This window comes from Haemorhous mexicanus, chromosome 12, assembly GCF_027477595.1.
Source record: "Haemorhous mexicanus isolate bHaeMex1 chromosome 12, bHaeMex1.pri, whole genome shotgun sequence".
NCBI classification, from domain to species: domain Eukaryota; kingdom Metazoa; phylum Chordata; class Aves; order Passeriformes; family Fringillidae; genus Haemorhous; species Haemorhous mexicanus.
This window is the reverse complement of record NC_082352.1, coordinates 16,267,277-16,290,136: the sequence shown is the minus strand read 5'-3', so window position 1 is coordinate 16,290,136 and position 22,860 is coordinate 16,267,277. Positions and strand designations below refer to the sequence as shown.

Here is a 22,860-nt window from a genome sequence, read left to right as displayed (position 1 = left end):
GGTCATGGCCTAAGCTTGCCAGAGTTCAAGAAGAGTTTGGACAATGCTCTGGGAGGCACAGGGTGAGATTCTTGGGGCTGTCCTGTGCAGGGCCAGGAGTTGTACTCAATGATCCTGCCAAAGGTGTGAGCATCTAATGCCTGTGGAGTCTGTGTGCTATGTAAAATGAATGAGATAACATGTCCTGAGCTCACCTGGCACTCACCACCTTCATTCAGATAGAAGAGCCCTGACTGTTTTCATGCCAGTTTGGGGTCTGTTTTGAAGCTATCCTTCTGGAACTGAGAACCTTCCTTTGTGCCTTTGTCACTAAGTGTGTATTGGGCAGAACAAATCTAAAGCGCAGCCCCTCCTCTATGAGAAGAAAAGCACAAAACATCTCCGGATGATCCCAGTAAAGGAAGGAGGGCGCCGAGACTGCTGCGTGAGAGACATGACCGCAGAATTGGCGGAGAGGTGAAAAGGGCCTCTCGGGAGCTGGCTGCAGCCTGAGGCTGCCCTGCACGGGCAGAGCGGTACGGTGACCGCAGGAGCCCCCGTTTGGGCGAAGCGGCTTCCAGCCGGGATTGCCCCGTGCAGTCCCGGTGTGTTTAATGCAGATATTGTGCAGTACGGACCGGGGCCGCCCGGCGGCTCAGAGTCCCCCGTGTGCTGCGGGGCCCGGGCACAGCCGGCGGTGCCGAGGGAGCAGCTCCGGGGGCCCTTGGGGCCGGGCCCGCCCATCCCGGCGGAAGCGGCGGTTGCCGGGGAGCGGCGGGGCCGGGCCGGGCCCTCGGCTGCGGGCGGGCCCGGCCCGCCGGGGAGCGCTTCTCCTCGGCCTCCCTCGGTGAGTCCTCTCGGGGCAGCCGCACAGGGCCCTGCCCGGGCTCGGGAGCGGCGCGGGCCGGGGACGGCGGGGAGCCGGGCCGGGAAGCGCCGGGCCCGGGGCAGGGGCAGCGCCCGCGGGGGGAGGCTGAGGGCCCCCGGCACCCCGGGACTGCGCTGCTGGCAGCGCCTCCCGAGCCCCGGGAAGAGAGCCAGGAGGGTTCCCCCCGCGGTGCCCGGTCCCCCAGCAGTGTCTGGTCCCCGGCGGTGCCCGGTCTCAGCACGTGTCCCGAGGCAGGGCCGGTGTTGATCTCCCGTGCCAGCCCGGCCGAAGGAGCTGGGGCTGCCACACAAGCTCCAGCCTCAGCACGGGGCTCGTCCCTGCGTCCGAGAGGAATCCCCCGCGTTGAGGGGATTCCGTGCCTTCATCTGTGCTTGCCCTCCGGAGGGTGGACTGTGCTGCAGCTCTGTGATACCCACAGCAGTCCCTGCCCACCTTCCAGCGCCGAGCACGGCCCTCGTTCAGCTCCTGCTCCAGCCGCTGCAGGAAATGTGTCTGACTCCCTGGGCGCACTGTCCAAGCTGGCTTTATTCCTAAAGAGCTGTTGGTAGGCGCCAGCTCCAAGGAATGCAAATGCCAGTATCACACCTGGCTGTACCTGTCCCTCTGTTTTCAGAGAGACAAAAGGAAAAATTGGGTCTTTGAGGCTGGCAGATGGGGAAGAGCTGGTGAGACCTGGGGAAACTCACGTGGGGAATGATATTAAAAGGAGAATTTTAATCTCTCCCATGGCAGTCAACAAGGAGAAGGCTTAGGCAGGGACAGAAACCACTGCGTAGGTTCACAGCACACTGACCTCTGGTCCTGACTACCAGTTTTTTGGGAGGAATGGTCTCAGATCCATTGGTGCTGTTTTGGTGCAGCCCTCGGGCGTGGAAGTTATCCTGATGTGACTTTCCATTTCAGCTAAAACTGTTGAGGAAGGAATCAAGCATGCAAGACCAGCTGCACAGAGATTAGCCCTTTGATTTGCTGCAGATGACTTGCTCTGCTTATCACAGCTTATCACAACCGTGGGATGTTTTTTCCCATGCTTTTTGCAGAGATTGGCTCATGAAGGCAAGAAGCTGGGCTGGCATCAGCTCTGTGTGTGGTAGCAGCTTCCTGGCCAGGGACTCAGGCGCAGTGAAAATGTCATCTGTGAAAAAGAGGGAATGCTTCAAAGTCAGATGCCGAGGGTTCAAGGCTGTGAAATGCACCTGCCTGAGGCTTGTCTGTTCCCATGCTTTGCAGTTACCTTAACTACAATGCCAAAAACAAGCCACAAAAGGAAGCTGTGGTTTTTACAGGCTCTGAAAAGGCTCAGTTTACCAGGGGGATAAATAGCATTTTTACTGCTTGGTCAAGCTGCAGCAAAGGGCACAGAGTCGAGTTAATGGTTATTAAGGTTGCAGACACTCTGGGAGAGAGAGAACTGGAGCCTGCATTGCTTGGCTCCTAGGCCAGCATAAAGCCATGTTCTGGTGGAGAAGGGAGCAGCACACTGGGCTGAATGAGCAATGTTGAAGTTACTGGGTTACTCCAGCAACTGCTCTGTGCCTCCTGTAGCTGTGCAGGGTGGCTGGGAGCTGTGCCTCTTCCCTGGGGAGTCTGCAGGCTGGTGGGGAACAGGAGCAGAGAGCAGTGGCACACCTGCATCTGTTTGCCTGGACTTATTCAGCCTGCTTCTGCAGAGTGTGCCTCAATCTCACAGCCTGTGAGTGCATAAATGGTGTGTGTCTGGTGGCAGCAGGTCGGGTGCTGCACTGTTGATGTTTAGGTTGCTGATGTGGTGGTAAAGCTGATGCTCTCCTGGGTGCAGGAAAGCCCCCAAGAGGGCTGACCCTGTCCCCTCATCCCTCTTGTCTGTGTTGATAACTCCTGCTGTGTTTTCCTGGTGCTTGCTCCAGTGCTTCTCTGATCCCCCTGTGGATGTAAAAGTCGTGATCCTTTTGGGCAAAAGGTTACAGGGGCAGAAAACAAAGCCAGTGGAAGAAGTGACTTGTTTGGTGCAGGGGCAGTGGGTGGGATTGGCTCAGCACAGGATTGTTGGTGCTGCAAAGCTGTCCCGAGAAACAAAGCAGGTGGGAATGACAGCAGAGGTCATACAGTCCCTTTTGGCATGAGTGAGCCATGAGGGTCTCTCACTTTTGCCCCAAATCTGGGCCCGTGGTCAGCAGGAGCAGAGCAGCAGCTTGGGAAGTGCATTCCTGGAAGTCTGGCTGGGACACTGCTGCTGGGGGCTCGTGTCCCTGTAGTCCCTACATGGGCAAGATGCTCCCTATTGTAATGAGGTTCTCTGATCTTGCAAGATCCCATGCCAGAGGTGATGTGACTTGCAAATCAGGGAGTGGGTGTCATTTGCAAATTGCCTGCAGCAGGGCAGGGCGCAGTTGGTTTGTGAAGGTATAAAAGGAGCCTTCCATCCCCCGCCTCCCCTCAGCTTGCCTTTCCTCCTCAGTCCCCCGCAATCATTGTCTGCTCTGTTACAGGTCTTGATTTCAGCCTGTCATTTTACGTGTAAATCACTGGGGTGGGACCTAAGTTCAGAGCAAGATCAGATGTGCATTTCAAAGCCAGTAGCTGTTCTGGAGTGATCTCATGGTGAATGCTTCCCCCCCCCCCCTCTAGAATAAGAGAGGCTGTTCTGGCTTAGTTGATCCATTATCGAGGAGATTAAATAATACCAAGCCAGCATCCTTTTATCTCTGGCTGAGAGTCTGTGCCTGCTTTTCAGAAATAGCTTTTCCAGAGCAGCTGGCTAGAGGCTGCACATGCATGCTGGTGTGCAGCAGTCAGCACTGCTTGCATTGCCTCTGCTGTTGTGTCCAGGAGATGAATAACAGCATTTTGCTAATGGGTCTCATGTCAACAGGGGTGATTTAGCAGGGAAGACTGCAGTGCATTAGTTGCTATGAGTCAGATTCACTCAGCCTTGCGCTGATCCTTTATTGGTTTATAAATTAAACTGCAGATGCTGCGTCCAGTCAGTGCTGGCATGCTGAGGATCCTGAAAGGGGTTCTTCCCGTGGAGTTGTCTCAGAAATGTTTAAATTACTGCCTCAGGAGTCAGGGAGTGCAGGTTGTAGCCCCAGCTCTTACAGCAGTGACTCTAGCCAAGCTGCCCTGGCGCCTGTCAAAATTGTGGCGTGACTCTGATGAGGCTCCTGTGGCATCTGCTGAGAGCTCATCAGCAGTCTGTGCCTGCTGTGTGGCATCCTGCATGCTCATGCTGTGAGCTCTGGGTTTGTTGTAGGTATAAAAATGCTGTCCAGGAGCTCTTGGTGAACAGTGCAGGGAAATTGATGCTGGCTGCTCCTGTCCCTTCCTGGTGGAAGGGTTGTGCTTCTGTCATGGAGAGAAGAGAAGCAACAGGGACCTGTGTGGGCCAGGGCAGGGGCTTGTGGCTCTGTGCTGCTTTGACAAGTACTTCAGAAATGGAAAACATGCTCTTCTCTGTTCTCCCCAAGACCTGAGAAACCATCTGGGCCCTTCCCCAGAAATCCAGTCTCTGCCCCACATGGTCCTGGAGGGAAATGTTTTGTCTTTTTGTGAAGTGTTTGTCCTTCTGAGGGTCAGCCCCAGCCTGCTCAGGGGTGTTGACAGCACAGGTGTGTTCTCAGGGAGGATATGGCCATGTGGGACGGGAGCTTCAGCTTCCTCTGGACAAATTGTGTTTGAATCACAGGAGCCATTTAGAGGGAGCCCAGATACAGGATAATTCAAATCTCAGACTAAAAGCTGTCAGGTGATGGCCTGCTACCTCGTGTTTCCTGTTCACTCCTTCTGTGTCTGCATTCAGTGTTTCCATATCGGAGATCAAAGCCACAAAGGATTTTTTTATACTGAAGGTACCAATATTACAGCAACTGTGGGCATTTTCAGCACTGGTAAGAGCACTGACCCACAGTAGGGACAGGGCTGCTGGGCTCTTCACCTGCACAGTCCAGTTTGGGGTGGTTTGTACCTGCAGGAGATCTCTGGAGCTGGGGGTGAGGTGTCAAATGAAAGTCAGAAATACATATATATTTTAAATGTAGCTTTTCAGTGGCTCAGTGAGCCCTGCTCATTTCTGTTCTGGTGGTTGGTTTCTGTGGCAGAGGCAGAGCAGTGTGTGGCAGGATGTGTGAAGGGCCATCCAGGATTTCTGGACCCATTCCTCCAGACCCAGCGCTCTTCCCAGAGTATTACAAACGCCCCCTCTCAGGTGAGTCCTTGATGCTTGGTACAGGTTTTACTTTGTGCTTTGGTGTGACACAGCCCGGTGTCCTTATCCCTTGGTGTCCTCGACAGTCTCTGTTCACACTGGTGAAGGTGCTTCTGGTGGTGACCCTAAAGTAGTCTGTACAGCTGGTGAAAGATGGGAAAGCATAAGGCAGAGGTGAAGAGGGGGTTATCACGTTGTTGGTGGGCTGTGGGTGCAGAAAACTGAGGTATGATCATTTCCTGACAAGGTTCTCCTTTTCCTTTCCCTGCAGCTCGAGGGAGGCTGGAAGGAAATGCTCAGAAGCTGTATTTAACCTCCAGCTCTCTGGAGCCAGTCCCCAACCCCTGCCTGGCTCTGGGCAGTGCCCGCCAGGCGCAGCCAGCCCCTCGCATCCGCCCCAGTGGAAAGGACTTCCTGGAGAGGGGACAGAAGGGGACACTCAGCCTCCTGCTGCAGCTCCAGGGGATCTCCCTTGATGGGGAGGTGCCAGCTAAGAGTAAGTACAGCCAAATCACTGCCGGCTTCAGCTGCCTTTGGGGCCAGGGATGAAGCATTTGGGGTGGATTCCCAGGATCTGCTGCCTGAGGAGAGCTTGAGCTTCACAGGGCTGGTCACCCCATCTGCAGCTTTTGGCCTGGCAGTGGAGTCACCTCTGCTGGAGCCAGTGATGTTTTGGCTCCAGTCTCAGGTTTAGAACGAGAAGAGGGACTTGAAAAAAGGTGCAAAAATTTGGACTTTCTTTCTAGTAAAACTTCTATAGGAATCAAACAAAACCTTGATGTATTGAGGATGTTTAACACGGAGAGTTCCTAGTTGGTAAAGCCAGGAAGGATTTGGGAAGGGTGCCTGTGTATGTGGATGTGAGAACATCTTTGCAGAAGATGTTCCCTTCTCCAGGGCAGGGATGTCACCCAGAATACATTCAGAGGCCCAGGAAGGAGATAAGGTTGAGCCCTGTGTGTCATTTTAATTTATTTCATGTGCTGGCATTGCCCTGAGCTGGTGCCAGTGTGGTAGATGCCACAACTGCTGTGCCCAAGCAGGGGGGAAACTGATGAGCATCTGGTTATGTCAGCTGAGATGTTCCCTGCCTTGGGGAGCCCAAGGAATTATAGTTTTTGATTCAAAACCAAAACAAAACAGAGTCCTAATCCATAGTTTGGTTGTGTCAATGTGGGACAATGTCCTTAAACCAGGAACAAGGCAAGTTCAAGGCTCTGCAGCCCTGTCTACTTCAGAAACACCATGTGAGCTGAGCTGGGAATTGACCTTGCTCTTGAGAGGAGCTGGCATGGCTTGTCTGGCATAGTCCATACTGGGAGAAGAGGAGAACAAGGGAGTCTGTGGACACCAGCAGTGTGCACAGACCTGTTCTGATGCTCACCTGGGCACAGTGGGTTCCTCTGGCAGAGGAGTCAGTCTGGGAGTGTGCATCTAACAGGGGCAGGAGCAGACATGGTCTGGTCTGCAGGAGAGGGAAGGGCTTGCTGGTTCTCTTGCTGTTGGACCAGCTTTGGGAGGGATCTGTGGCTGCATCCTGTGCCAGTGTCTGGGAGGTGAAGGTGTGTCTCTCCTTGCTGAGCAGGGAAAGAGGCCAAGGACTACGAGAAGGAAAATGTGAGGCGGATAAAGGAGATTCAGAGGAAGTGCAAGGAGAAGGAGCGAGCCCAGGAGCACAGCCAGCCCAAGCCTGTGAAAGCTCTCTGGAAATCCCAGAAATATGAAAATGTGGAGTCAAAGGTGAAGGCCAAACTGCAGGTTGGTATCTGTGGAGGAGCTCTTGAAATCTCCAGGCTTGGGGAACAGTGGGATGATGGAGACAGCTGCCATAATCCCTGTCCTGCTTCCCCCTCCTAGCTGTATTTCCTGCCAGGGGATGCTCCCATCTGGCTTTTCAGCTTCCCCATGTTTGGGGCAGCACTCCTCTGGGGTTTGTGCCAAAAGGCTGTGATGTTTTACCCCTTGGGCTGTGATTCTCAGAGGTAGATCTGCAGGCTGCATTGAGCCTCAGTCCATCTATTCCCACCCTGTGGATACACAGTGGGCAGTGTGCTCCATGTGTGAACATCTTCCCCAAGTGATTGTCCTGGTGAATAGCCACTGCTCAGGGGAGCACACAGACATCTCCAGGCAGTCAGGGTTGAGGCCTCAGAGATCAGCACAGCCTGTGAGGGTGCTGAGTTGGAGCCTTTAACTTCCTCCTCATCTCTGCATTGCTTCCCTTTCATCTGTAGCCAGCTTTCAATGCTAAAATGACATGTATTGATAACAACTGTAAAAATTGGTAAGATGATTCCCAAGCCAGCGGTTCCAACTGCTGTGTCCCTTTTTCCTGGTGTGTCACCAACCTCTTTGGTATCTGTGACCCTTCCACACATGGGAGCAAACCCACGAGTGCTTCAAGAACACAAGCCTACGCTCTTGTTTGACAAATCCTCTGGGTTAGAGGAAGATTGAGCTCATTTCTGCCTTTGTTGTGGGGAAGGGGGTGGTCTCTGCGCAGGCAGGTTCTGCGTGGTGTGTTCCTTGTGCTCTGTATGTTCCTCCAGAGAGGCCTTGGCACTGACTCATGATGCTTTAACTGTTGCTGGAACTCTCCTGGAGCTGAGGTGTTCCCTGTGAAGGATCTCCATCTTCTGTGGAGCTGCTGCTGCTGCTGCTCAGAGTTTCACTTGATTCTGCTGGATCTTGATGTAGTCCAGAGTTTTTTCTCTGTCATCTGCCCCTGAGGCTGTTAGCTGTAGCAGTTGTCTTGGAGAGGGTTCTGGCAGTCCCAGTGCTCCTGTGGAGGGAGATGGGGCAAGCTGTGCCCTGTGCTCCTGAGGTCACAGACTCAAACAACTTCGAGCCAGCTGTGCTAGGTAAAGGCAATTCTCATTAACTTACCAGAGAGATCCAGATCTCTTGTTGAAACAAGACTGATCATCTTTGGAGCATGAACAGTCTGGGCAGTGCTGAAGGCATCCCATACCCTGCTTCTCACACCAGTCCCACCATCTGTCTGCAGCTCTGCCCAGCTGAATGGGCCAGGCAAGAGGAAATCTTCCCCAGGGAGCTGCAGTTCAGCTGAGGCCTTGGGTATTTGTAAAGATCTGGGGGTGGCTCTGTACAGTTCCCATCAGTCCCAAGGGCAGAGCAGTGCCCCAGCTGCAGTTTTCATAGGGTCACCCACTTGCCACAGTGTCAACTTTCAGTTTTCAGGGTTTGTTTGCAACAAGACTGTCTGACATGGTACCAGACCACCTGCTAGACATCAAGTACTGTGACCCTCTGCCACAGCCTTTGAAGATGCCCCTCAGATGCACTTCCACCAGCTCCTTTTTCTTTCTGGAGTGATATAAGCACAGATTTGAGGTGCTGAGCAGAGCAGCCCTGGAGAACAGCACCTCAGCAGGCAGCCTCCTGCCTGCCTCCTTGATCCAAATTTTCTTCTGCAGAGTTCCCCCCCTGTTTCTTAGCCATTAATTTAGTGTCCAGCTCTGGTCTGTTGCTGTTTGTTGGCCTTTGCTGGCTGATTACAGATTATCTTCCCCCAAGAACTTCTGCCAGGCTGTGGCAGAAAGCGTGTGCTGCCATGTGCCTGCTGGAAACCTGTGGCTGAGCTCCTGGTTCACCACCCAAACTTGGTTGAGAGGATTTTTCTTTGCCCCAGCCTCCCTCCACTGGTGGATCTTTTCTTGCCTTTCCCAGGAGACCTCTCCACCTCCCAATCCTGAGGCTGTGAATTTCCTGAGGGCGTATTCCCGCTGTGGCTCTGGGATCAAGCCATGCAGACCACTGTCCCCAAGGCCTGGCAGAGCAAAAGCAGGAGCAGACACAGAGGCTCCAGAGGCACAGGGTGCTGAAACAAAGGTGAGTTACACACTAACTGCATCCATCCCAGGCATTTCTGGCATGGAGAACCCATTCTTCTGAAGTGTTGGGTCAGATGTGCTGCATGAGTAGGGAGATCTGTAAATTCTGTTCCTGGCTGAAGGGAAGGTGCAGGGTCCTGGTCACTGGGGTGGTGAGATGGATATTCAGGGACTGTTCATTCTAGCTTCATCCTCACTCATAGTGCAGGAGATCATGAAGTTCCCTGTGAAAATTCCACCTCCTCATTCCAGCAATCTCAAATCTGCTCTTCCAATGGCTTTGCAGGAGGTCTTGGGGATTTGGAGGCCGTTCCCACTGTAATCAAAGGAACTGTGGCTTCTGGAAGTTAGATAAAAATTTGGGAAATGAGTGTGTGTTTTAGTAAGGAGAGTTAAATCAGCATTAGTAGTTAAACCTTTCAAGTAGTCTGTTTGGGAGGTCCTAAACAGCTCCATGACTCATGTCCTTTTCCCTTGGCAATTGTGAGATTGTCAGTTTGTTGGTTCCTAAATGCCATGAATGACTTAATTAAACAGGACATGATCTACAAAGGAGGAAGACCAGGGAAATCTTAAATGCAAACACAGCCACCTTCTCCACTGTTTTGTCCAGCAGAGGAGCTGTGGTGGAGGTGCTGTCTCTTGGGAAGTGCCCCAAGGATCAGCAAAGTTCCTGCTCTGCCAGGGGTTCTGTTGCATTTCTTGGCCTGGTGAGCTCCCAACCTGTTTTTCCTTTGCCCTCAAAATGCTCCAGTAGGAGCCATGGGGACTATGTCAAGCCTGGGTTTTTTTCTGTCCTTCTGGCTTTTCAGGCTTGTGGTCATCTTGGGGACCTTAAAGATGCCAGGATTAGGCTTGGCTTTAGGTGCCTGCCTTCCCAAACCATGGGCACAGCCCCTGCCTGTCTGTGGCTACACACTGAGACAGGCTGTCCTGCTGTCACCCAATTCACTACCTTGTGTGCTGCATTTCTGCTTTCTCTCTCGCTTGGACAGTGGCAGCTGGCCCTGTGCCTGTGCCCAGCCTGCCCCTGATGCCTGGCTCTCTCTTTTTGCAGATGCAGGTGCAGGGCAGGAGCATTGACTTCATCAGGCACAACGCCTGCAGCGCCAAGCGGGCCCCGCTGCGCCGCTCGCAGTCCCTGCAGGCGCTGGCCCAGCTCAGGCAGCAGGAGGAGAACAACGCCAGGCAAAAGGGCCACGTCCCCCAGTAGTAAGTGTGCCCCTCTCTGCTCCACGGGGCTGCAACAGCCTTAGTGCACCCCTGGCTTGTGCCTAGAGAGATGGGCTGGGCACAGAGGTGCTCTTGCAATGTGCAGCAGTGCCTTTTTCTGTGACTGCGGAGTAAATGCTGTCCCTCCTGCTTTCTTGGCTTAACCAGCATCCCGTGCCCAGTGTGACAGGGCTCAGAGGGAGTTTTGTCTCCTCCTCGCTTGTTTGCTGTTGTACAGTGATGCTGATATGGGGAAGCCCTGTGTGCCTTGAGAAATGTGCTCCTGCCCCTTTGTAGGCTTTGTTCCATGTGATGTAGCTTTGGCATGAAGAGGTCTGGTTTGGGAGAGGCAGAGAGCTCGCTCTGCCTCACAAGTGTTCATCCTGCCTTGGGCCTGGGTTCTGAGGAACATCCAGCTAGTGCTGTGCATTTTGGGGCTCTGCGTGGGAAACAGACCCTGTCCTAGGACTGACTGTGGTGCCAGTCCTTGGCTGTGCTGTCCTCTGCCAGCATCCCTGGCCGTGAGCTGCTGTCTGACTTCATTCTGCCATTGACCCACAGATGGTTTGGCGAGGACTCAGTGAGCCAGAAATGAGGAGCAGCAGCCCCTGTCTCCAAGGAGCCCATGTTGGCCTGAGTGCATCTCTCCCAGCAGCCCTTTGTGGATGTGGAGCACTTTTGCTGGCCCACAAATGTGCTTTAAACGCAGAGTATCCCCCACCATGAGGGTTTCTGGCTACCTGGGGACCTCAGCCAGTGACATGGAACCTGGTGGGGTTTGAAGGGCATATTCCTGGCCTCTGCCTGTGCCAGATGTGCTGACACCTGCTCTCCTTTGCCCCCAGCCTGCTGGAGAGGAAGGAGCTGTGGCGCAGGCAGGCGGAGGAGCGGCTGCGGAACCTGCCCGACCCCGACACCCCGCCCGGGCACACCTTGATGCCCGAGGCACAGCGCCTCGAGACCCTCAGCAACCTGAAACAGAGTAAGAGGGAAAAAAACCAGCGATTCCAGCTCGGAAAAACAAACAATCCTAGACAGGATAAGGGAGAAGAGACACAGGGACACATTCCTGCCACTTGGAGAGTTGCCTGGATTAAGGCATATATAGGCAGGATGTGAGCTGTGTGCATGGAAAGAAGAATCAGTGTCCTGCAGGTTACAGGACTGGCTCTCTGCAGCACACTTGTCCAGTGGACTTGATGTTAGGGTTGCTATTGCTCCTAAAATCTTAGAAAGATTTTGGCTGTAAGGGGCCTTCCGAGGTCTCTAGTCCAATCCTTGGTTCCCAAAGCTGGAGCAGGTCCCTCAGGTCTTCATCCAGACGAGGTTTAAATAGGTCCTTGTTCCAGTGCTGCCATTGTGTTCATAGCACTAGAAAAAGGGTGGATTTCTTTGCTTTTCAACTTCCACAACTTTTTTTTCCCCTCTTTTTACAGGCCAGGAGCAGTTGGTAAAGGACCTGGTTCTGCTGCCCATGCGTGGAGACAGCCTCAGGATGCAGAAGAGGCGGGTAGAGCTTGAGAGGAAGCTCTCTCAGATAGATGAGGCAATCAAAATTTTCTCAAGGCCAAAAGTCTTCATCAAGTTGGACTCCTGAGCTGGTGGGGCCAGGTGTGCTGTGCTGCTCTGCCTGAACATCCTTTGTTGCTGGGCAGGAATGGACATCACTTTTTGGGAAGGAGCCAAGTTCCAGACCCTGGACCCATGCAGGTGCCAATAACAGTGTCCAATATGCAGCTGGCATCTCTTGCTCACCTTTCAGTGCTGTGTCTTGTCCACAGAAAAAGGAGGGAGATGCCCTAATAAAGGCCCTGCTCAGTGGTCTGGGGAGCAGTTGTCTCTGCTGCTTGACTTTTCACAGATCAGCTCTCTGCTCTGGAGCTGTGGCATCACCTCTTACTTTCCTTTTTTTTCCTACTTCTAGAAACTGGTAGGAGGTCTCTTGTGCTGCTGCCTGTGGTATTCCTTGTCATTCTCTTTCTCCTGAGCTGGACCATGGTCATGGCTCATCCTGAGCACCTGAGAGCTCAGGGGACAGCTTGGGAACAAGAAAGAGGAACAGAGCTTCAGTGTTTTCTGCCCAGGGAAGGGCTGAGTTGTCAGGAAGATGTCTGGAGAAGCCTTTGTTGTCTATGGGGCAGGAGATACTCCAATAAATCATCATTTCCATCTTGCACTGTGTGTGCAGCTCCCAGTGGGCCCAGCAGGGCCTGAGGATTGGTGTGGGCAGCAGAAACCATCAGTGCAGGCAGGGGATGAGCTGTGGGCTCACAGGGCTGGGTGGTGGGACATGGACTGGAGAATGTGCAAAATCCTGCTGGATCTCCATCCACAGGCTGGCAGGACAGGGCTGGAAGGTGCCATCACACAGGTGAGCTCTCTGCTGCCTTGCCTTGAGATAGCATGCAGGAGCCTGTGCAGACCTTTGCAGGGGTCTTGCTGCATGAAGCAAGGAAGCTGTGAGGGATGGCTGGAAGGCTTGGTGTATCTCCTGCTCAGCCACAGCTTGGAGCCATATCCAACTGAATTAGGAGAATCTCCAAGAAGGGGCTTGCCCCCATCACCTTGCTGGGGCTCTGTCTCCAGACAGTGCTGGCCTCAGGGGGAGCACTTTTTCCCCTGAAATCCCATCAAGTTTTCCCTTCTTGCATCTTGTGCTGTTGCTCCATCTCCATTATCTACACTGGGTGGATTTGCTACTGTGTGTGGATTCCCCAAGCAGCTGCCTTTTTGCAGGAGTTGCTCCATCCTGGGCAGGATTTTGTGGGGTGGGGATATTGTGGAGTATCCTAGCCCTGCCTGTGCCACCTGGCACACTGCAGTGCCCTGGGATTTCAGGGCTGATGCTGCTGCCAAGGGGTGGGGAATATTTTGGCACTCGAGGGCTGGAGGAGGTGAGATGCCAACTGGAAAATCACCCCATGTGCCCCTGGGGCCACCTCAAGGCAAACCCCAGCCAGGCTGAGCCGGCTGGATGAGAGTGACTGGGGGCCATGGGCACAGCCCCTGGGCACCTCCCTGCCCAAAACCAGCCTGGGCTAACCAGCCCTGCTGCCAGATCTGCTCTCTGGTCTGTCTGGGCCCTGGCTGTGTGCCATGAGTGTCCTCAGCCCTTGCTGCACTCCCAGCCTGCCCTGGCCTGAGGCTCTGAACGGAGAGTTGGTGCTGGCTTTTCAGACCCTGAGAACTGCAGGTGTTCCTCCTTTCCAGTCCCACCACAAGCCCTTGGCAGCAGTGAGTGCCACCATCAGCTTGGTACTTTTGGGAGAGGGACTGAGGGTGCTGGGAGCCCCAGCAGAGCAGCAGGGGCAGATGTGGACCCCCCCTGCCCTGAGCTTGGGGCTGAAGAAGGAGGATGGGACTGCACTATGCCCAGCAGCATTTGCAGGGCTGAGTGACAGCCAAGGTGCTGCTGCCAGACCAGGTGTCCCATGCATTAGTGCGGGCTCTGCAGTGGGGACAAGGTGGGAATGGGGGGACCAAGCAAGGCTGACTGCATCAGGCCAGGCAGCTGCCCAGAACAGCCTGGAACAGGCACAGTGAGTCTCAGTGGGGTCACCCAGCACAGCAGCAAAGGTCAAGGCCACCACCTCCAGGCACTGCCTTCCATGCACAGGGCTGGGGAACCCACCTGCTGTCCCCCTCCTCCCTGCAGTGACATCAACCAGGGACAAGCATGGTGCTTTCTAGAAAAAGTTTTACTGTCCATTGCAATATATTAATGATGCATATTTCAATAAAACAATTAAAAACCCCCGCTTGCTTGGAAGAGGAGGCAAGGGCGCTCAGAGGGGCAGTGCCCAGCTTGAGTGGGTCCCACAGTGGGGCTCCCGGGGTCACAGGGGGTGGGAGGAGGCAGTGGGCAGCCCCTCTCCACCCCTGCCTGCTGGCCACATCATCACCCTGGTGTCCACTTCCAGCCCGGATCAGCAGAAACCCGGGCGGCCACCGAGTGGCACGGGCCCCTGTGGCTATAGGGTGAGGAGGGTGCCATCCTCCCGTGCGCTGCCCCTGCCAGGGCTGCCATCGTGGCTGCCCAGGGACTGCAGGGAGCCCCGCGAGCTGTGCGGGGACAGGCTCCGCCGGAGGGCTCCGTCGGCAGGGCCCCCGTTGGGGCAGCCCCCGGGGATGTAGTGGGAGGCGCTGTCGCTCTCGATGACCAGGTCGCCCTCCTCGTCGCTCTCGGCCGTGCTGTAGTTGCTCAGGTACTGCGAGGCCGGGCTGGGGGTCTGCTGGCTGGGGGTGCTGTCCGTGGACACGCCGGAGCTGCCCGAGGCCTTGCTGCTGCGGATGACGTTGTTGCGCTGGTTGGCCGGCTTGACGGTGATGATCAGGTTGTGGCTGTTGGCCACCATCATGTCCGTCACTTGGTCCAGGGACTTGCCGGCCACGTCGATGCCGTTCACCTCCAGGATCTCGTCGCTGACCGCCAGCAGCCCCGTGCTCTCGGCCAAGCCGCCCTTCACCAGGCGGGAGATGAAGATGCCGGGCACCTTCTCGACGCCCTGCGGGGCCACGCGCACGCTGACGCCGTCGCGGATGTAGAAGCCCAGCGGTTTGTCGGAGCCGTGCTTGTGGAGCCGCACGCGCCGGTGCGTCTCGGGCAGGATGTCCACGTCGATGATGGAGGAGATCTGGCGGAAGTCCTGGGGCATCCCGATCAGGAGGTGAGGCTTGGCCCGGTAGTGTGCTGGGCGCAGCAGCCCTTTCTTCTTCCGCTGCAGGGAGTTGGAGGCGAAGACGCTGGCGTCAGACTCTGCTGTAGGGAGCGAGGGAGGGAGGACACGGGTCAGGCACTGTGGCTGCTGGGGGTGTGAGCGCGTGCCCTTGGCCCCAGGTGCTGGGGCAGCGGTCAGCAGAAGGGCCCTGCTCACAGGTCTCACCGGCTTTTCCTCCCTAGATCATCAGCCTGGCTTTCCCTGCAGCCTGTCTCCGCTGAGGCCCATCTCCTGGGATTACCCAGTGTACACAGGCACACAGGCCAGGATTAGTGGGATCGAGGCAGTGATTCAGCCTTAATCACACTTTAAGCCAAACTCTGCATTTTAACGCTAGAGCTGCCAGCCCTGATGGCCTGGGAGCTGCAGCCATGCCCCAGTTTGGGTTTGGGGAGAGAGGATCCCCCCCACATAAGTGTGCTGTGGTGGCAACCAACTCCCTTAGGGCGAGTCCAGCCCCAGGAGACAGCACCAGAGTCCTCTGCCCCACCATAGCAGGGCTATCACTCGCATGGGTTGGTGATAGCCACCACTGTGTCCTGCAGAACTCTGCCATTCCCAAGGACAGAGACTCTCCACCTCCTGGAAATTCATCCCAGGGCTGCAGCATCCCCAGAGCCCCTGAATATCCCAGACTGTGATTTGTGCCCATGTCTCTTATTGCACCATCAGGCACCTTCATACAGGGTTTGACTCCCTCCTTCTGGACCGTTGCCTGGGGCTGCTCTGTGAGGCCCAGCTCCAACCCATCACTGTTGGTCTCATCCATCAGGATCTGGGGAGTAGCCCCTGGTTCCTCTCTGGTTTTTCCCCATCTCTTTCCATGGGGGAGCCCAGATCTGGATGCTCCATGGTCAGCACATTCCACACAGTATCCCCCACCAGCATCTGGACCCTGCTCCAGCTGCAGGGCTGCTAGGGATGTCCCCAAGCCCAGGGGACATGGGATTTCTCCCTAGCCAAGCCAGCCTGCCAGGGCTCCTGGTTTATAAATATCTCCCTGCACACACAGCCTTGGCATATTTTTAGCTCAGGGAAGGGTGGCGGAGGCTTTCCCACAGCTATTTCAGCACACAGCTCCTCTCCAAGGGGCGCAGAGTGGCTGGGCCAGGCAGGTCCAGCACACCAAGGATGAGCCCCATGGTGGTCCTGGCAATGTCCCACGCTTTCCCCCGCCCTTCCCACAAGCCTTGGCTCAGCCAAGGAGGGTCAGCACCATTGTCCCGGCTAGGCTGCTCTGCAGGGATGGCTTCACCCAACAGGGTGATGGCACAGAGGGGAGCGCAGCTGCAGCCTTTGCCTTTTGCCCCGCTGTGGCAGGACTGGCTGCTGCAGAGCCCACTGACAGGAGCACACCTGTGTGTGTGCACAGCTCCCTGCACCCGGCGGGGTGAGAGGCTCTGCAGCCACATTCCTCAGCGACCCAGACCGGTTCAACGACAGCCCAGCCTCGGGATGACCTGGATCCATTTTAAATTAGCTGTGATTCACCCAGGACTTGCTCCTGGCCTCTCTGCTCACCTCCCTGTGGTGCTGCCAGCCCTGCGGCCCCTCTCCTGCGGGCACAGCTGGGTGCTGGGGCTCCCTGGTGCTGCCTGCTCGCCTTCCTTATCATGCTGCCCATGGAGCCAGGCCCTGCCTGCTCCCTCTCCACACTGTGCTGTCTTGGTACAGTCAGCCATGGGCCCTCACAGGCTTTTCCAGCAGCACGCAGGGTGCTGGAGGATGGTCCCACTGCAGCCTTGGCACACCCACCCCTGCACTGGCTCTCCATGTCACAGCCTGGGTCCAAGCATTGGGCCAGGAACAGGGGATGGTTCAGTGCTGGTAGCGACAGCCCCTGAGCACACCACGAGCTCCAGCAGCCTGGGTCACTGCTGCCAGCCCCCACACCATGTGGCCACAGGGGAAATACATATCCAGGGCATCCCACAGCACCCTGATACAAAAGCCCAGGAAAACTGACACAGCAGCCAGGGCTGGCCACCAGCACCACCTCTCACCCAGAGACTTCATACTGCTAACATGAGCTGGAAACACAGACTCACTCTGCATGCTGTGCTGACCCTGTGGCTCTGGGTCAGGCTCTGGCTCTGTGAACTGCTGACTGATGGTGCTGTGAAAGAGAAAACCTCAGTGCTACTAAACTGAGTGGAATGGGCTCGTTTTCCCTGTAAACAGGAGAAATACTTGGAGTATTTTTCACTTGGAGGCTTTCATCCTCACCAGGACACTGCTATCAGGATGCTATCAGGTGTACCTGCGCAAGGAAGTGGTTCCCTGGGAATATGCCACTAAGGTAAGGGCAAGCCCCTGGTCTGCCAGGGAGGCACCAATCCTCTTCCCAACACCAGAAATCCAGCAGCACCTGGCACCCTGAGAGCTCTGCCAAAATGATGGCTGTTGCCTCCTCAGGGCAGGAAGCTGGATGGGGCTGCTGGCGCAGAGCTCACGGGAGTAACATGGGTGTTATCTGGGAGCCCACGCAAGCTTGGCTGGAAAACACAACTTCAAAGGGGTGAATTGCAAGGATCTGCCTTTGCTCATCAGGTCGCATAGGGCTGGGCTGAGGCAGGTGCCCTCGGCTGCCAGGGAGAGCCTGTGTGGTTGCCATAGCCCTGGCAGGCTTCTGGCAGCCTCCCAGTGCCACCATCTCCACATCCATCCACCAAAGCAGTGGCTGGAGGGTATGTGGCCAGCCTGTGCCCTGCTGGCACAGTCCAAAGGTGGAACCAGCAGTACTGCACATTGTGGCTCATCTCTCTTGACAGGAGGACACATCCAGTGCCCACTTACCCTTCTTCTGGATGATGACCCTGAGGAGGGGGTTGGCAGAGGACAGGGCTTTGTGGTAGTTGTCGTCGTTGTTGATGGGCAGGAGGTCGCCGTGGATGTCTGTGTAGCCCAGGAGCACGTCCACCCGCGGGATCTGGTGCACTGTCTGCAGCAGCTGGTAGAAGTCCTGGAAGCTGCCGGCGCCGGAGCGCTTCATGGCAAAGCGGCGAAATTCAGCATCGAACTGCAGAGGAGGAGGAGGAAGAGGAGGAAGAGGAGGAAGAGGAGGAAGAGGGTGACTCCGGGCAGGGCTGGCCCCGGTTGACAGGACTGATGCAGGCAGGGCACCACACAGAGCTGCCCCAGGGCAGGCAGAGCCAGTCAGGAGAAGCCCGTCCCAAAAAGAAAGTAAGAGGAGGGAAGCCTTTTTTCTGCCCAAACACTGAAGTGATGGGGCAAAAAGATGGCCCCGCGGCAGAGGAAGGACCCTCTGGCCGTGCCACCAGCCGTGGCAGACTCCGTGCTGCCAGGAGGCCCTTCCCTGCGACACGGGCGCTGCCGTAGCACCTGGTGAGCAACAGCGCTAATTAATGCCTCCTTCCGTCACGACGAACGGGAAGCCAATTAAGAACAGGCTGAGGAGCGCTGCGAGGATCGCGCTGCCCGCGAGGGTCACACCCCAGCTGTCGGGACAGGCGGTGGCCACCACGTCCTGGGAAGGAGGGCACCCTGCACCCTGCCGGGGGTCCCGAGCGGGCAGTGGCACAGCTGGGCGAGTGCACAGCTGGATAAGGGCGCAGAAAGGGAGTGCACGCATCTGGGTGAGCACAGGGATGGGTGGATGGGCACAGGTGGACGATGGTGCATATCTGGGTGACCGCACACATCTGGGCAAGGGTGTGCCAGGTGAGCACATATCTGGGTGAGCAGACACGTCTGCGGGAGACCACAGCTGGGTGAGCGCACAGTCATGCAGGTGTGCACATCTGGATGCGCGACAGGGGCTCGTCCCTTGCTGGGGGCGCACATCTGGGTGATGGCATAGCCGGGGATGAGCCTGCCTTGGCGAGCACGCACATCTGGGTGAGTGTACATCTGGGCGAGGTGTGTCCCCGGGGTGACCGCACACGCCGCACACCCGCACCGCCGGGGCCACTCTGCACACCGGGGCTGCCGGAACGGCGCACCGGCGCCCTGCGCATCTGGCGAGCGCTCCGCCGCGGCGTTCCCACGGCCGTGCCGAGCGAGCCCGCGGCCCGGCAGAGCCCACGGTGGCGGGACGCCGCGGCCGCCGGGCCGGGCTGCGCTCGGGGAGGCTCCGGGCAGCGCCGCCGCAACGCGGGGCGCGGAGAGCCCGCCCGGCCTGGCTCCCGCACCGCTCCCCGGTGCGTGGTGCCACCCCACGTGTGCTGCCCGACGCGGGGGCGAAGCGCTCGGTCGTGACCCGGCGGAACCGGCACGGGCATCGGCGTCGGCATCACCGGCCCCGTCCCCGGCGGGCGCTTACCTTGCTCTTGACCTCGATGACGGGCTCGGCGGAGCGCGCCGGTGTGCGGTGGTGCTTGGCCATGGTGCGGGCCGGGCCGGGCCGCGGGGCCGCGCCGCCACCGCCGCTCCCGCGGCCACGGGGGATTTTCACCGGCCATGACGTCACCGGCGGGCAGGCCGGGCGCCGCCGCGCCATTGGCCCAGGCGGGGCGCGGGGCGTGGCCGGACGGCTGCTGACAACGTCGCCGTGGAAACGGGGGTGGGGACGGGAAGGCGGCAGGACCCCCATCCTCATCCCCGTCCCCAGCCCCGTCCCCAAGCCCGTCTCCATCTCGATCCCCTTCACGTCGGTCCCGTCTACTCGAGCACGGCTCCTCTCCCCGTCGAGCCGCCGCCGCGCCGGAACGGCACCGAGCACCGCGGCGGTAACCTCAGGCACCCATCGCTATCAGAAACCTCATTAGCGACACGTTAAACACAACAGCGGCCCCTCTCTGGGGACACCGAGCTCCGGCAGGCGGTCAGCATCCGCACGGAATGCCCTCGAGTGTCACCGGTGGAAGCCTCGGCCCCGCCCGGGAACATCCCTGCATTTCTCCCATGCTTGCAGAGGACTTCCCATGCCATCGGTGTGGTGGCCTTTGGAACGGGCAACCCTGGTAGCAGGGGATGTTTTCCAGCTGTGCCCCTCATTTCCCACCTCCTGGTTCGTTCTGTTTTTTCTCCCTTGTCTGGCAGGGGAGTTTCATGCTGCCCCAGAGCAGTGTGGGCCAGGGAAGGTTCATTGTCTTGGGGATGATTTGCTTTACTAGGCAGTGGAACAGCTGAGCAAGGGGAGGGAAACTGACCAAGTTCACCGGGTGTGCGGCAAAGCCTCGCCGTGCCCGTCCCAGCACCAGGCTGCCAGGATGTGCAGGCAGACCACATCTCCTCGGTGCTGCCAGGCTGTGTCCACAGGTGGTGCCCGTGGGATGTGTCTGGCAGAACTGGCTCTGCTTGGGCACAGAAACACTCAGGGACAGCCAGAGAACCCCTTCCCTGCAGACCCTGCTGCAGTGCAGCTCTGCCAGCGATGCCAGTGCACACTGTGAGCTCCCTCCTGCCAGCACCAGGGTCACCAGCCCCAGAGCCTGAACAAAACCAGACTCTTGCTCACGGACTCGGAGGAATTTTGGAGCCAAAGGGGCCATGACAGCAGAACCATGAAACAGTTTTTAAAGTCAGACACCCAATGAGCACACTGCTTCCGACAGAATAAACATATCGAACCAAGCCCGGAGAATCAGCTTGGCTTGTCTGGATTCTGCTGCCCTTTGATCCTTGCCCTGTCCTGGCCCAGGGAACAACTTTTGGTCAGGACAAAATTGCATCAGACCCCAGCATCCCTGCAGCAGCAGGCCTGTGTCAGCTGCTCTCAGGCTCGTCCCTTGTGTCACTGTGCCTGGGTGAGCAAAGGAGCCTGCCAGGCTGCGAGACCGTGGGGCATCTCCTCATGTGCTGGCAAATTCTCCTCCGGCTGTTCCTGCTGTGCCAAGAGATTGCCACGCCATGAAAACCAGCCTGACCACAAACAGAGCTGTAAACTCATCAGCAATACCCGTTCAGTCCCCCCAGTTTAGTTTGGGTTTTTTTAAACAGAGTAATTGTGTTGAGTTCAGAGAGATAATCCTGATTTGCACTGTGGTTAATATTTACGCAGGCGACAAAAGCAGCTTGCAGCCCTTCATCTCCACTTTTGGTAAATTGGAGTTAATTGTTCAGCAGGACAGTGGGGTGATGTGCTGGTCACACCTTCTGGTTTGTGCTGTGTCCCCTTATCTGCTGCCACAGAGTGAGCTAAGCTAAGCAGACAATATCAGGGCAAGTATTTGTTTTGCCTCAGTCCCAGGAGCTCTGAATCAGCCTCTGGAGCTGAAGCATGTGCTACCCGATGTCCAGATGTGTCCCCTGACTCCAGATCCACCAGTTCTTGGCTGCTGTGAGTGAGGGCAGCGAGGGCCTGGCTCTCTGGGGGGTCCAGCACCCCCAGTCATGGGGGAGGGCTGCTGAGGTTTAGCACTCAGCAGCCCCTGCTCCGAGCCAGGTCAATGCTGGATTCTGGTAAGTTTGCTCAGTGAGCAGGCATTTTTCCCAGCAATGGCTTAGACATGGAATAAGCAGAAAGCAGCTCAGTTGAGTTCTGCCCCTCTTGTCTGTGATGAAGGAGAAGCACAGGAGCCTGAGCTTGAGGCAGGATTGGCACTGTGGCTACAGCTGCGCAGCTGGTCCATGGGCCAGCAACAGCACACGGAGTCCTAGATAAAACACACAGAGTCCCTGATCTGGTTTCACTCCAACACCTGCACAGCCTTACCCTGTCCCTGCCACCCATGGGAACTCAACTGGTGCTCTGAACAAAGGCTGCAGCCAAGCGAGCAGCAAAGTCACCTTGACTTTGGCAATGACAAAGGTGGCCCTGGACACTGTGTTTGCCTTTCCCCACCGTCAGCAGGAGCTGAGGGATGGGGATCACGATCTGTGCTGATGGAGCAAGAGCAGCAAATAGCTCTGGCAGTGTCTCCTCGGGCTGCTGGGACACAGAGCAGGCGTCGGGGAGGCAAAGCTCACCTGGGCATTGAGCCCTCCCAGGGACAGCAAGGACAGAGCAGGCAGGAGCGCAGCCCCAGTGCTCGCTGTGGGATGGGGATGCGAGAGGGGAACGGGCTCCGATGGAACTCTCCCCCCTCCCAAGGATGTACCCTGGCAGCTGCGGAGGCTTCACCCGGCCAGACCCAGGCTCAGCTCACTTCGCGGTTTTGTGTAGTCGGCTCCCACGGCAGCGCTGCCCTCTGGCTCGGCTCTTCCCCGGGAAGCCGCGGGATGATGCATCCCCGTGGCAGAGCGGCTTTCCTGCTTGCAAAACCTGGTCTTAGCTGCAGACTCATCCGTGCCTTTGGGCAACAGGTCTGGCTGCCAAGGAAGGCCGAGCAGATCCTGAAACACGCACAGTAAATACCTGGTGCCGGGAGATAAACCCCACGTCTCACGTTCCTACTGTTTTGTTTTGCAGGACGCGAAAACCCCCTCCTGGTGCATCAGGATCATTACCACGGGCTTTTTACGGGCTGGATCGCATCTCACAGGGAGATGGGCAAGAGGAGGAGCGCTCAGAAGCGGCTGGTCCACGTTTTTATGGCTTTTTCTTTTCTTTTTTTTTTTGTTAGTAAAAATGTCATGAATTATAAACTTCCCCCAGCACCTCTGCACACTTCTTTTGGCTCCACCCAGAAGTATGGTTTGTCCTGTACCCACAAAGCCCGCAGCAAACCTGCTATCGGGTAAAATAACCATAGGGAAAAAGGGGATGTTTCACCCGGATCAGGCTGTGGATGCAGCACGTGAGGGGCTCCACAGAGCTGTGCTGCTCCAGCGGGCGAGGGGAGAAGGAAGGCGAAGCAAGGGATCGCTAACAGCGGCGTTGGTGCCGGTGGTGGAGGGACGGAGGAGATCGGCACCGGGCCGGCCATGGGCTCCGCCCCCAGGGCCCGGGCGGGGCGGGGCGGGGCGGGGCGGGTCACGGTCGTCGGGGTGACATTGTAGCCCCGCCCCTCACCCGGCACCGCCCAATCAGCGCCCCCGTTTCCCCACGGGGCCGCACTCGAGGCTTCGTCCCATTGGCCCACGTGTCAGACCCCGCCCCTGCCCTCATCGCGACCAATCAGCCGCAGCCACCGCGGCCCTGCGGCGGGGCGGGCCCCTATAAAGCTCTGGCCGGGGAGGTTT

General features: G+C 57.1%; 2 protein-coding genes across 3 annotated transcripts; one reads left to right on the top strand and one right to left on the bottom strand.

Moving 5' to 3' along the window:
* Nucleotides 1-701: 701 nt before the first annotated feature.
* Nucleotides 702-12,293, top strand: ENKD1 (enkurin domain containing 1). The gene is made up of 8 exons (XM_059857347.1): nucleotides 702-826; nucleotides 4,945-5,051; nucleotides 5,323-5,547; nucleotides 6,637-6,809; nucleotides 8,742-8,903; nucleotides 9,963-10,117; nucleotides 10,963-11,099; nucleotides 11,554-12,293. The coding sequence occupies exons 2-8, from the start codon at nucleotides 4,967-4,969 to the stop codon at nucleotides 11,712-11,714; spliced, it is 1,098 nt and encodes a 365-aa protein (XP_059713330.1). The 5' UTR covers nucleotides 702-826; nucleotides 4,945-4,966; the 3' UTR covers nucleotides 11,715-12,293.
* A 1,504-nt stretch (nucleotides 12,294-13,797) lies between these two features.
* On the bottom strand, nucleotides 13,798-19,242 carry PARD6A (par-6 family cell polarity regulator alpha). 2 transcript variants are annotated; one of them, XM_059857349.1, is made up of 3 exons: nucleotides 19,118-19,242; nucleotides 17,632-17,854; nucleotides 13,798-14,876 (listed from the first exon to the last, which is right to left on the bottom strand). In XM_059857349.1, the coding sequence occupies exons 1-3, from the start codon at nucleotides 19,178-19,180 to the stop codon at nucleotides 14,089-14,091; spliced, it is 1,074 nt and encodes a 357-aa protein (XP_059713332.1). In that variant the 5' UTR covers nucleotides 19,181-19,242; the 3' UTR covers nucleotides 13,798-14,088. The 2 variants fall into 2 exon arrangements, with proteins under 2 accessions (XP_059713332.1, XP_059713333.1); XM_059857350.1 differs by having other exon boundaries at nucleotides 13,798-14,873.
* Between the last annotated feature and the right edge of the window lie 3,618 nt (nucleotides 19,243-22,860).

Excerpts from the sequence above, each read along its gene's own strand:
- PARD6A (XM_059857349.1), bottom strand. The coding sequence starts at position 19,180 with ATGGCCAAGCACCACCGCACACCGGCGCGCTCCGCCGAGCCCGTCATC. Across the intron at positions 17,855-19,117 it reads TCATCGAGGTCAAGAGCAAG|TTCGATGCTGAATTTCGCCG; the intron begins GTAAGCGCCCGC and ends CCTCCTCTGCAG. Across the intron at positions 14,877-17,631 it reads GGTCATCATCCAGAAGAAGG|CAGAGTCTGACGCCAGCGTC; the intron begins GTAAGTGGGCAC and ends CGCTCCCTACAG.
- ENKD1 (XM_059857347.1), top strand. The coding sequence starts at position 4,967 with ATGTGTGAAGGGCCATCCAGGATTTCTGGACCCATTCCTCCAGACCCA. Across the intron at positions 5,052-5,322 it reads TTACAAACGCCCCCTCTCAG|CTCGAGGGAGGCTGGAAGGA; the intron begins GTGAGTCCTTGA and ends CTTTCCCTGCAG. Across the intron at positions 5,548-6,636 it reads TGGGGAGGTGCCAGCTAAGA|GGAAAGAGGCCAAGGACTAC; the intron begins GTAAGTACAGCC and ends CTTGCTGAGCAG.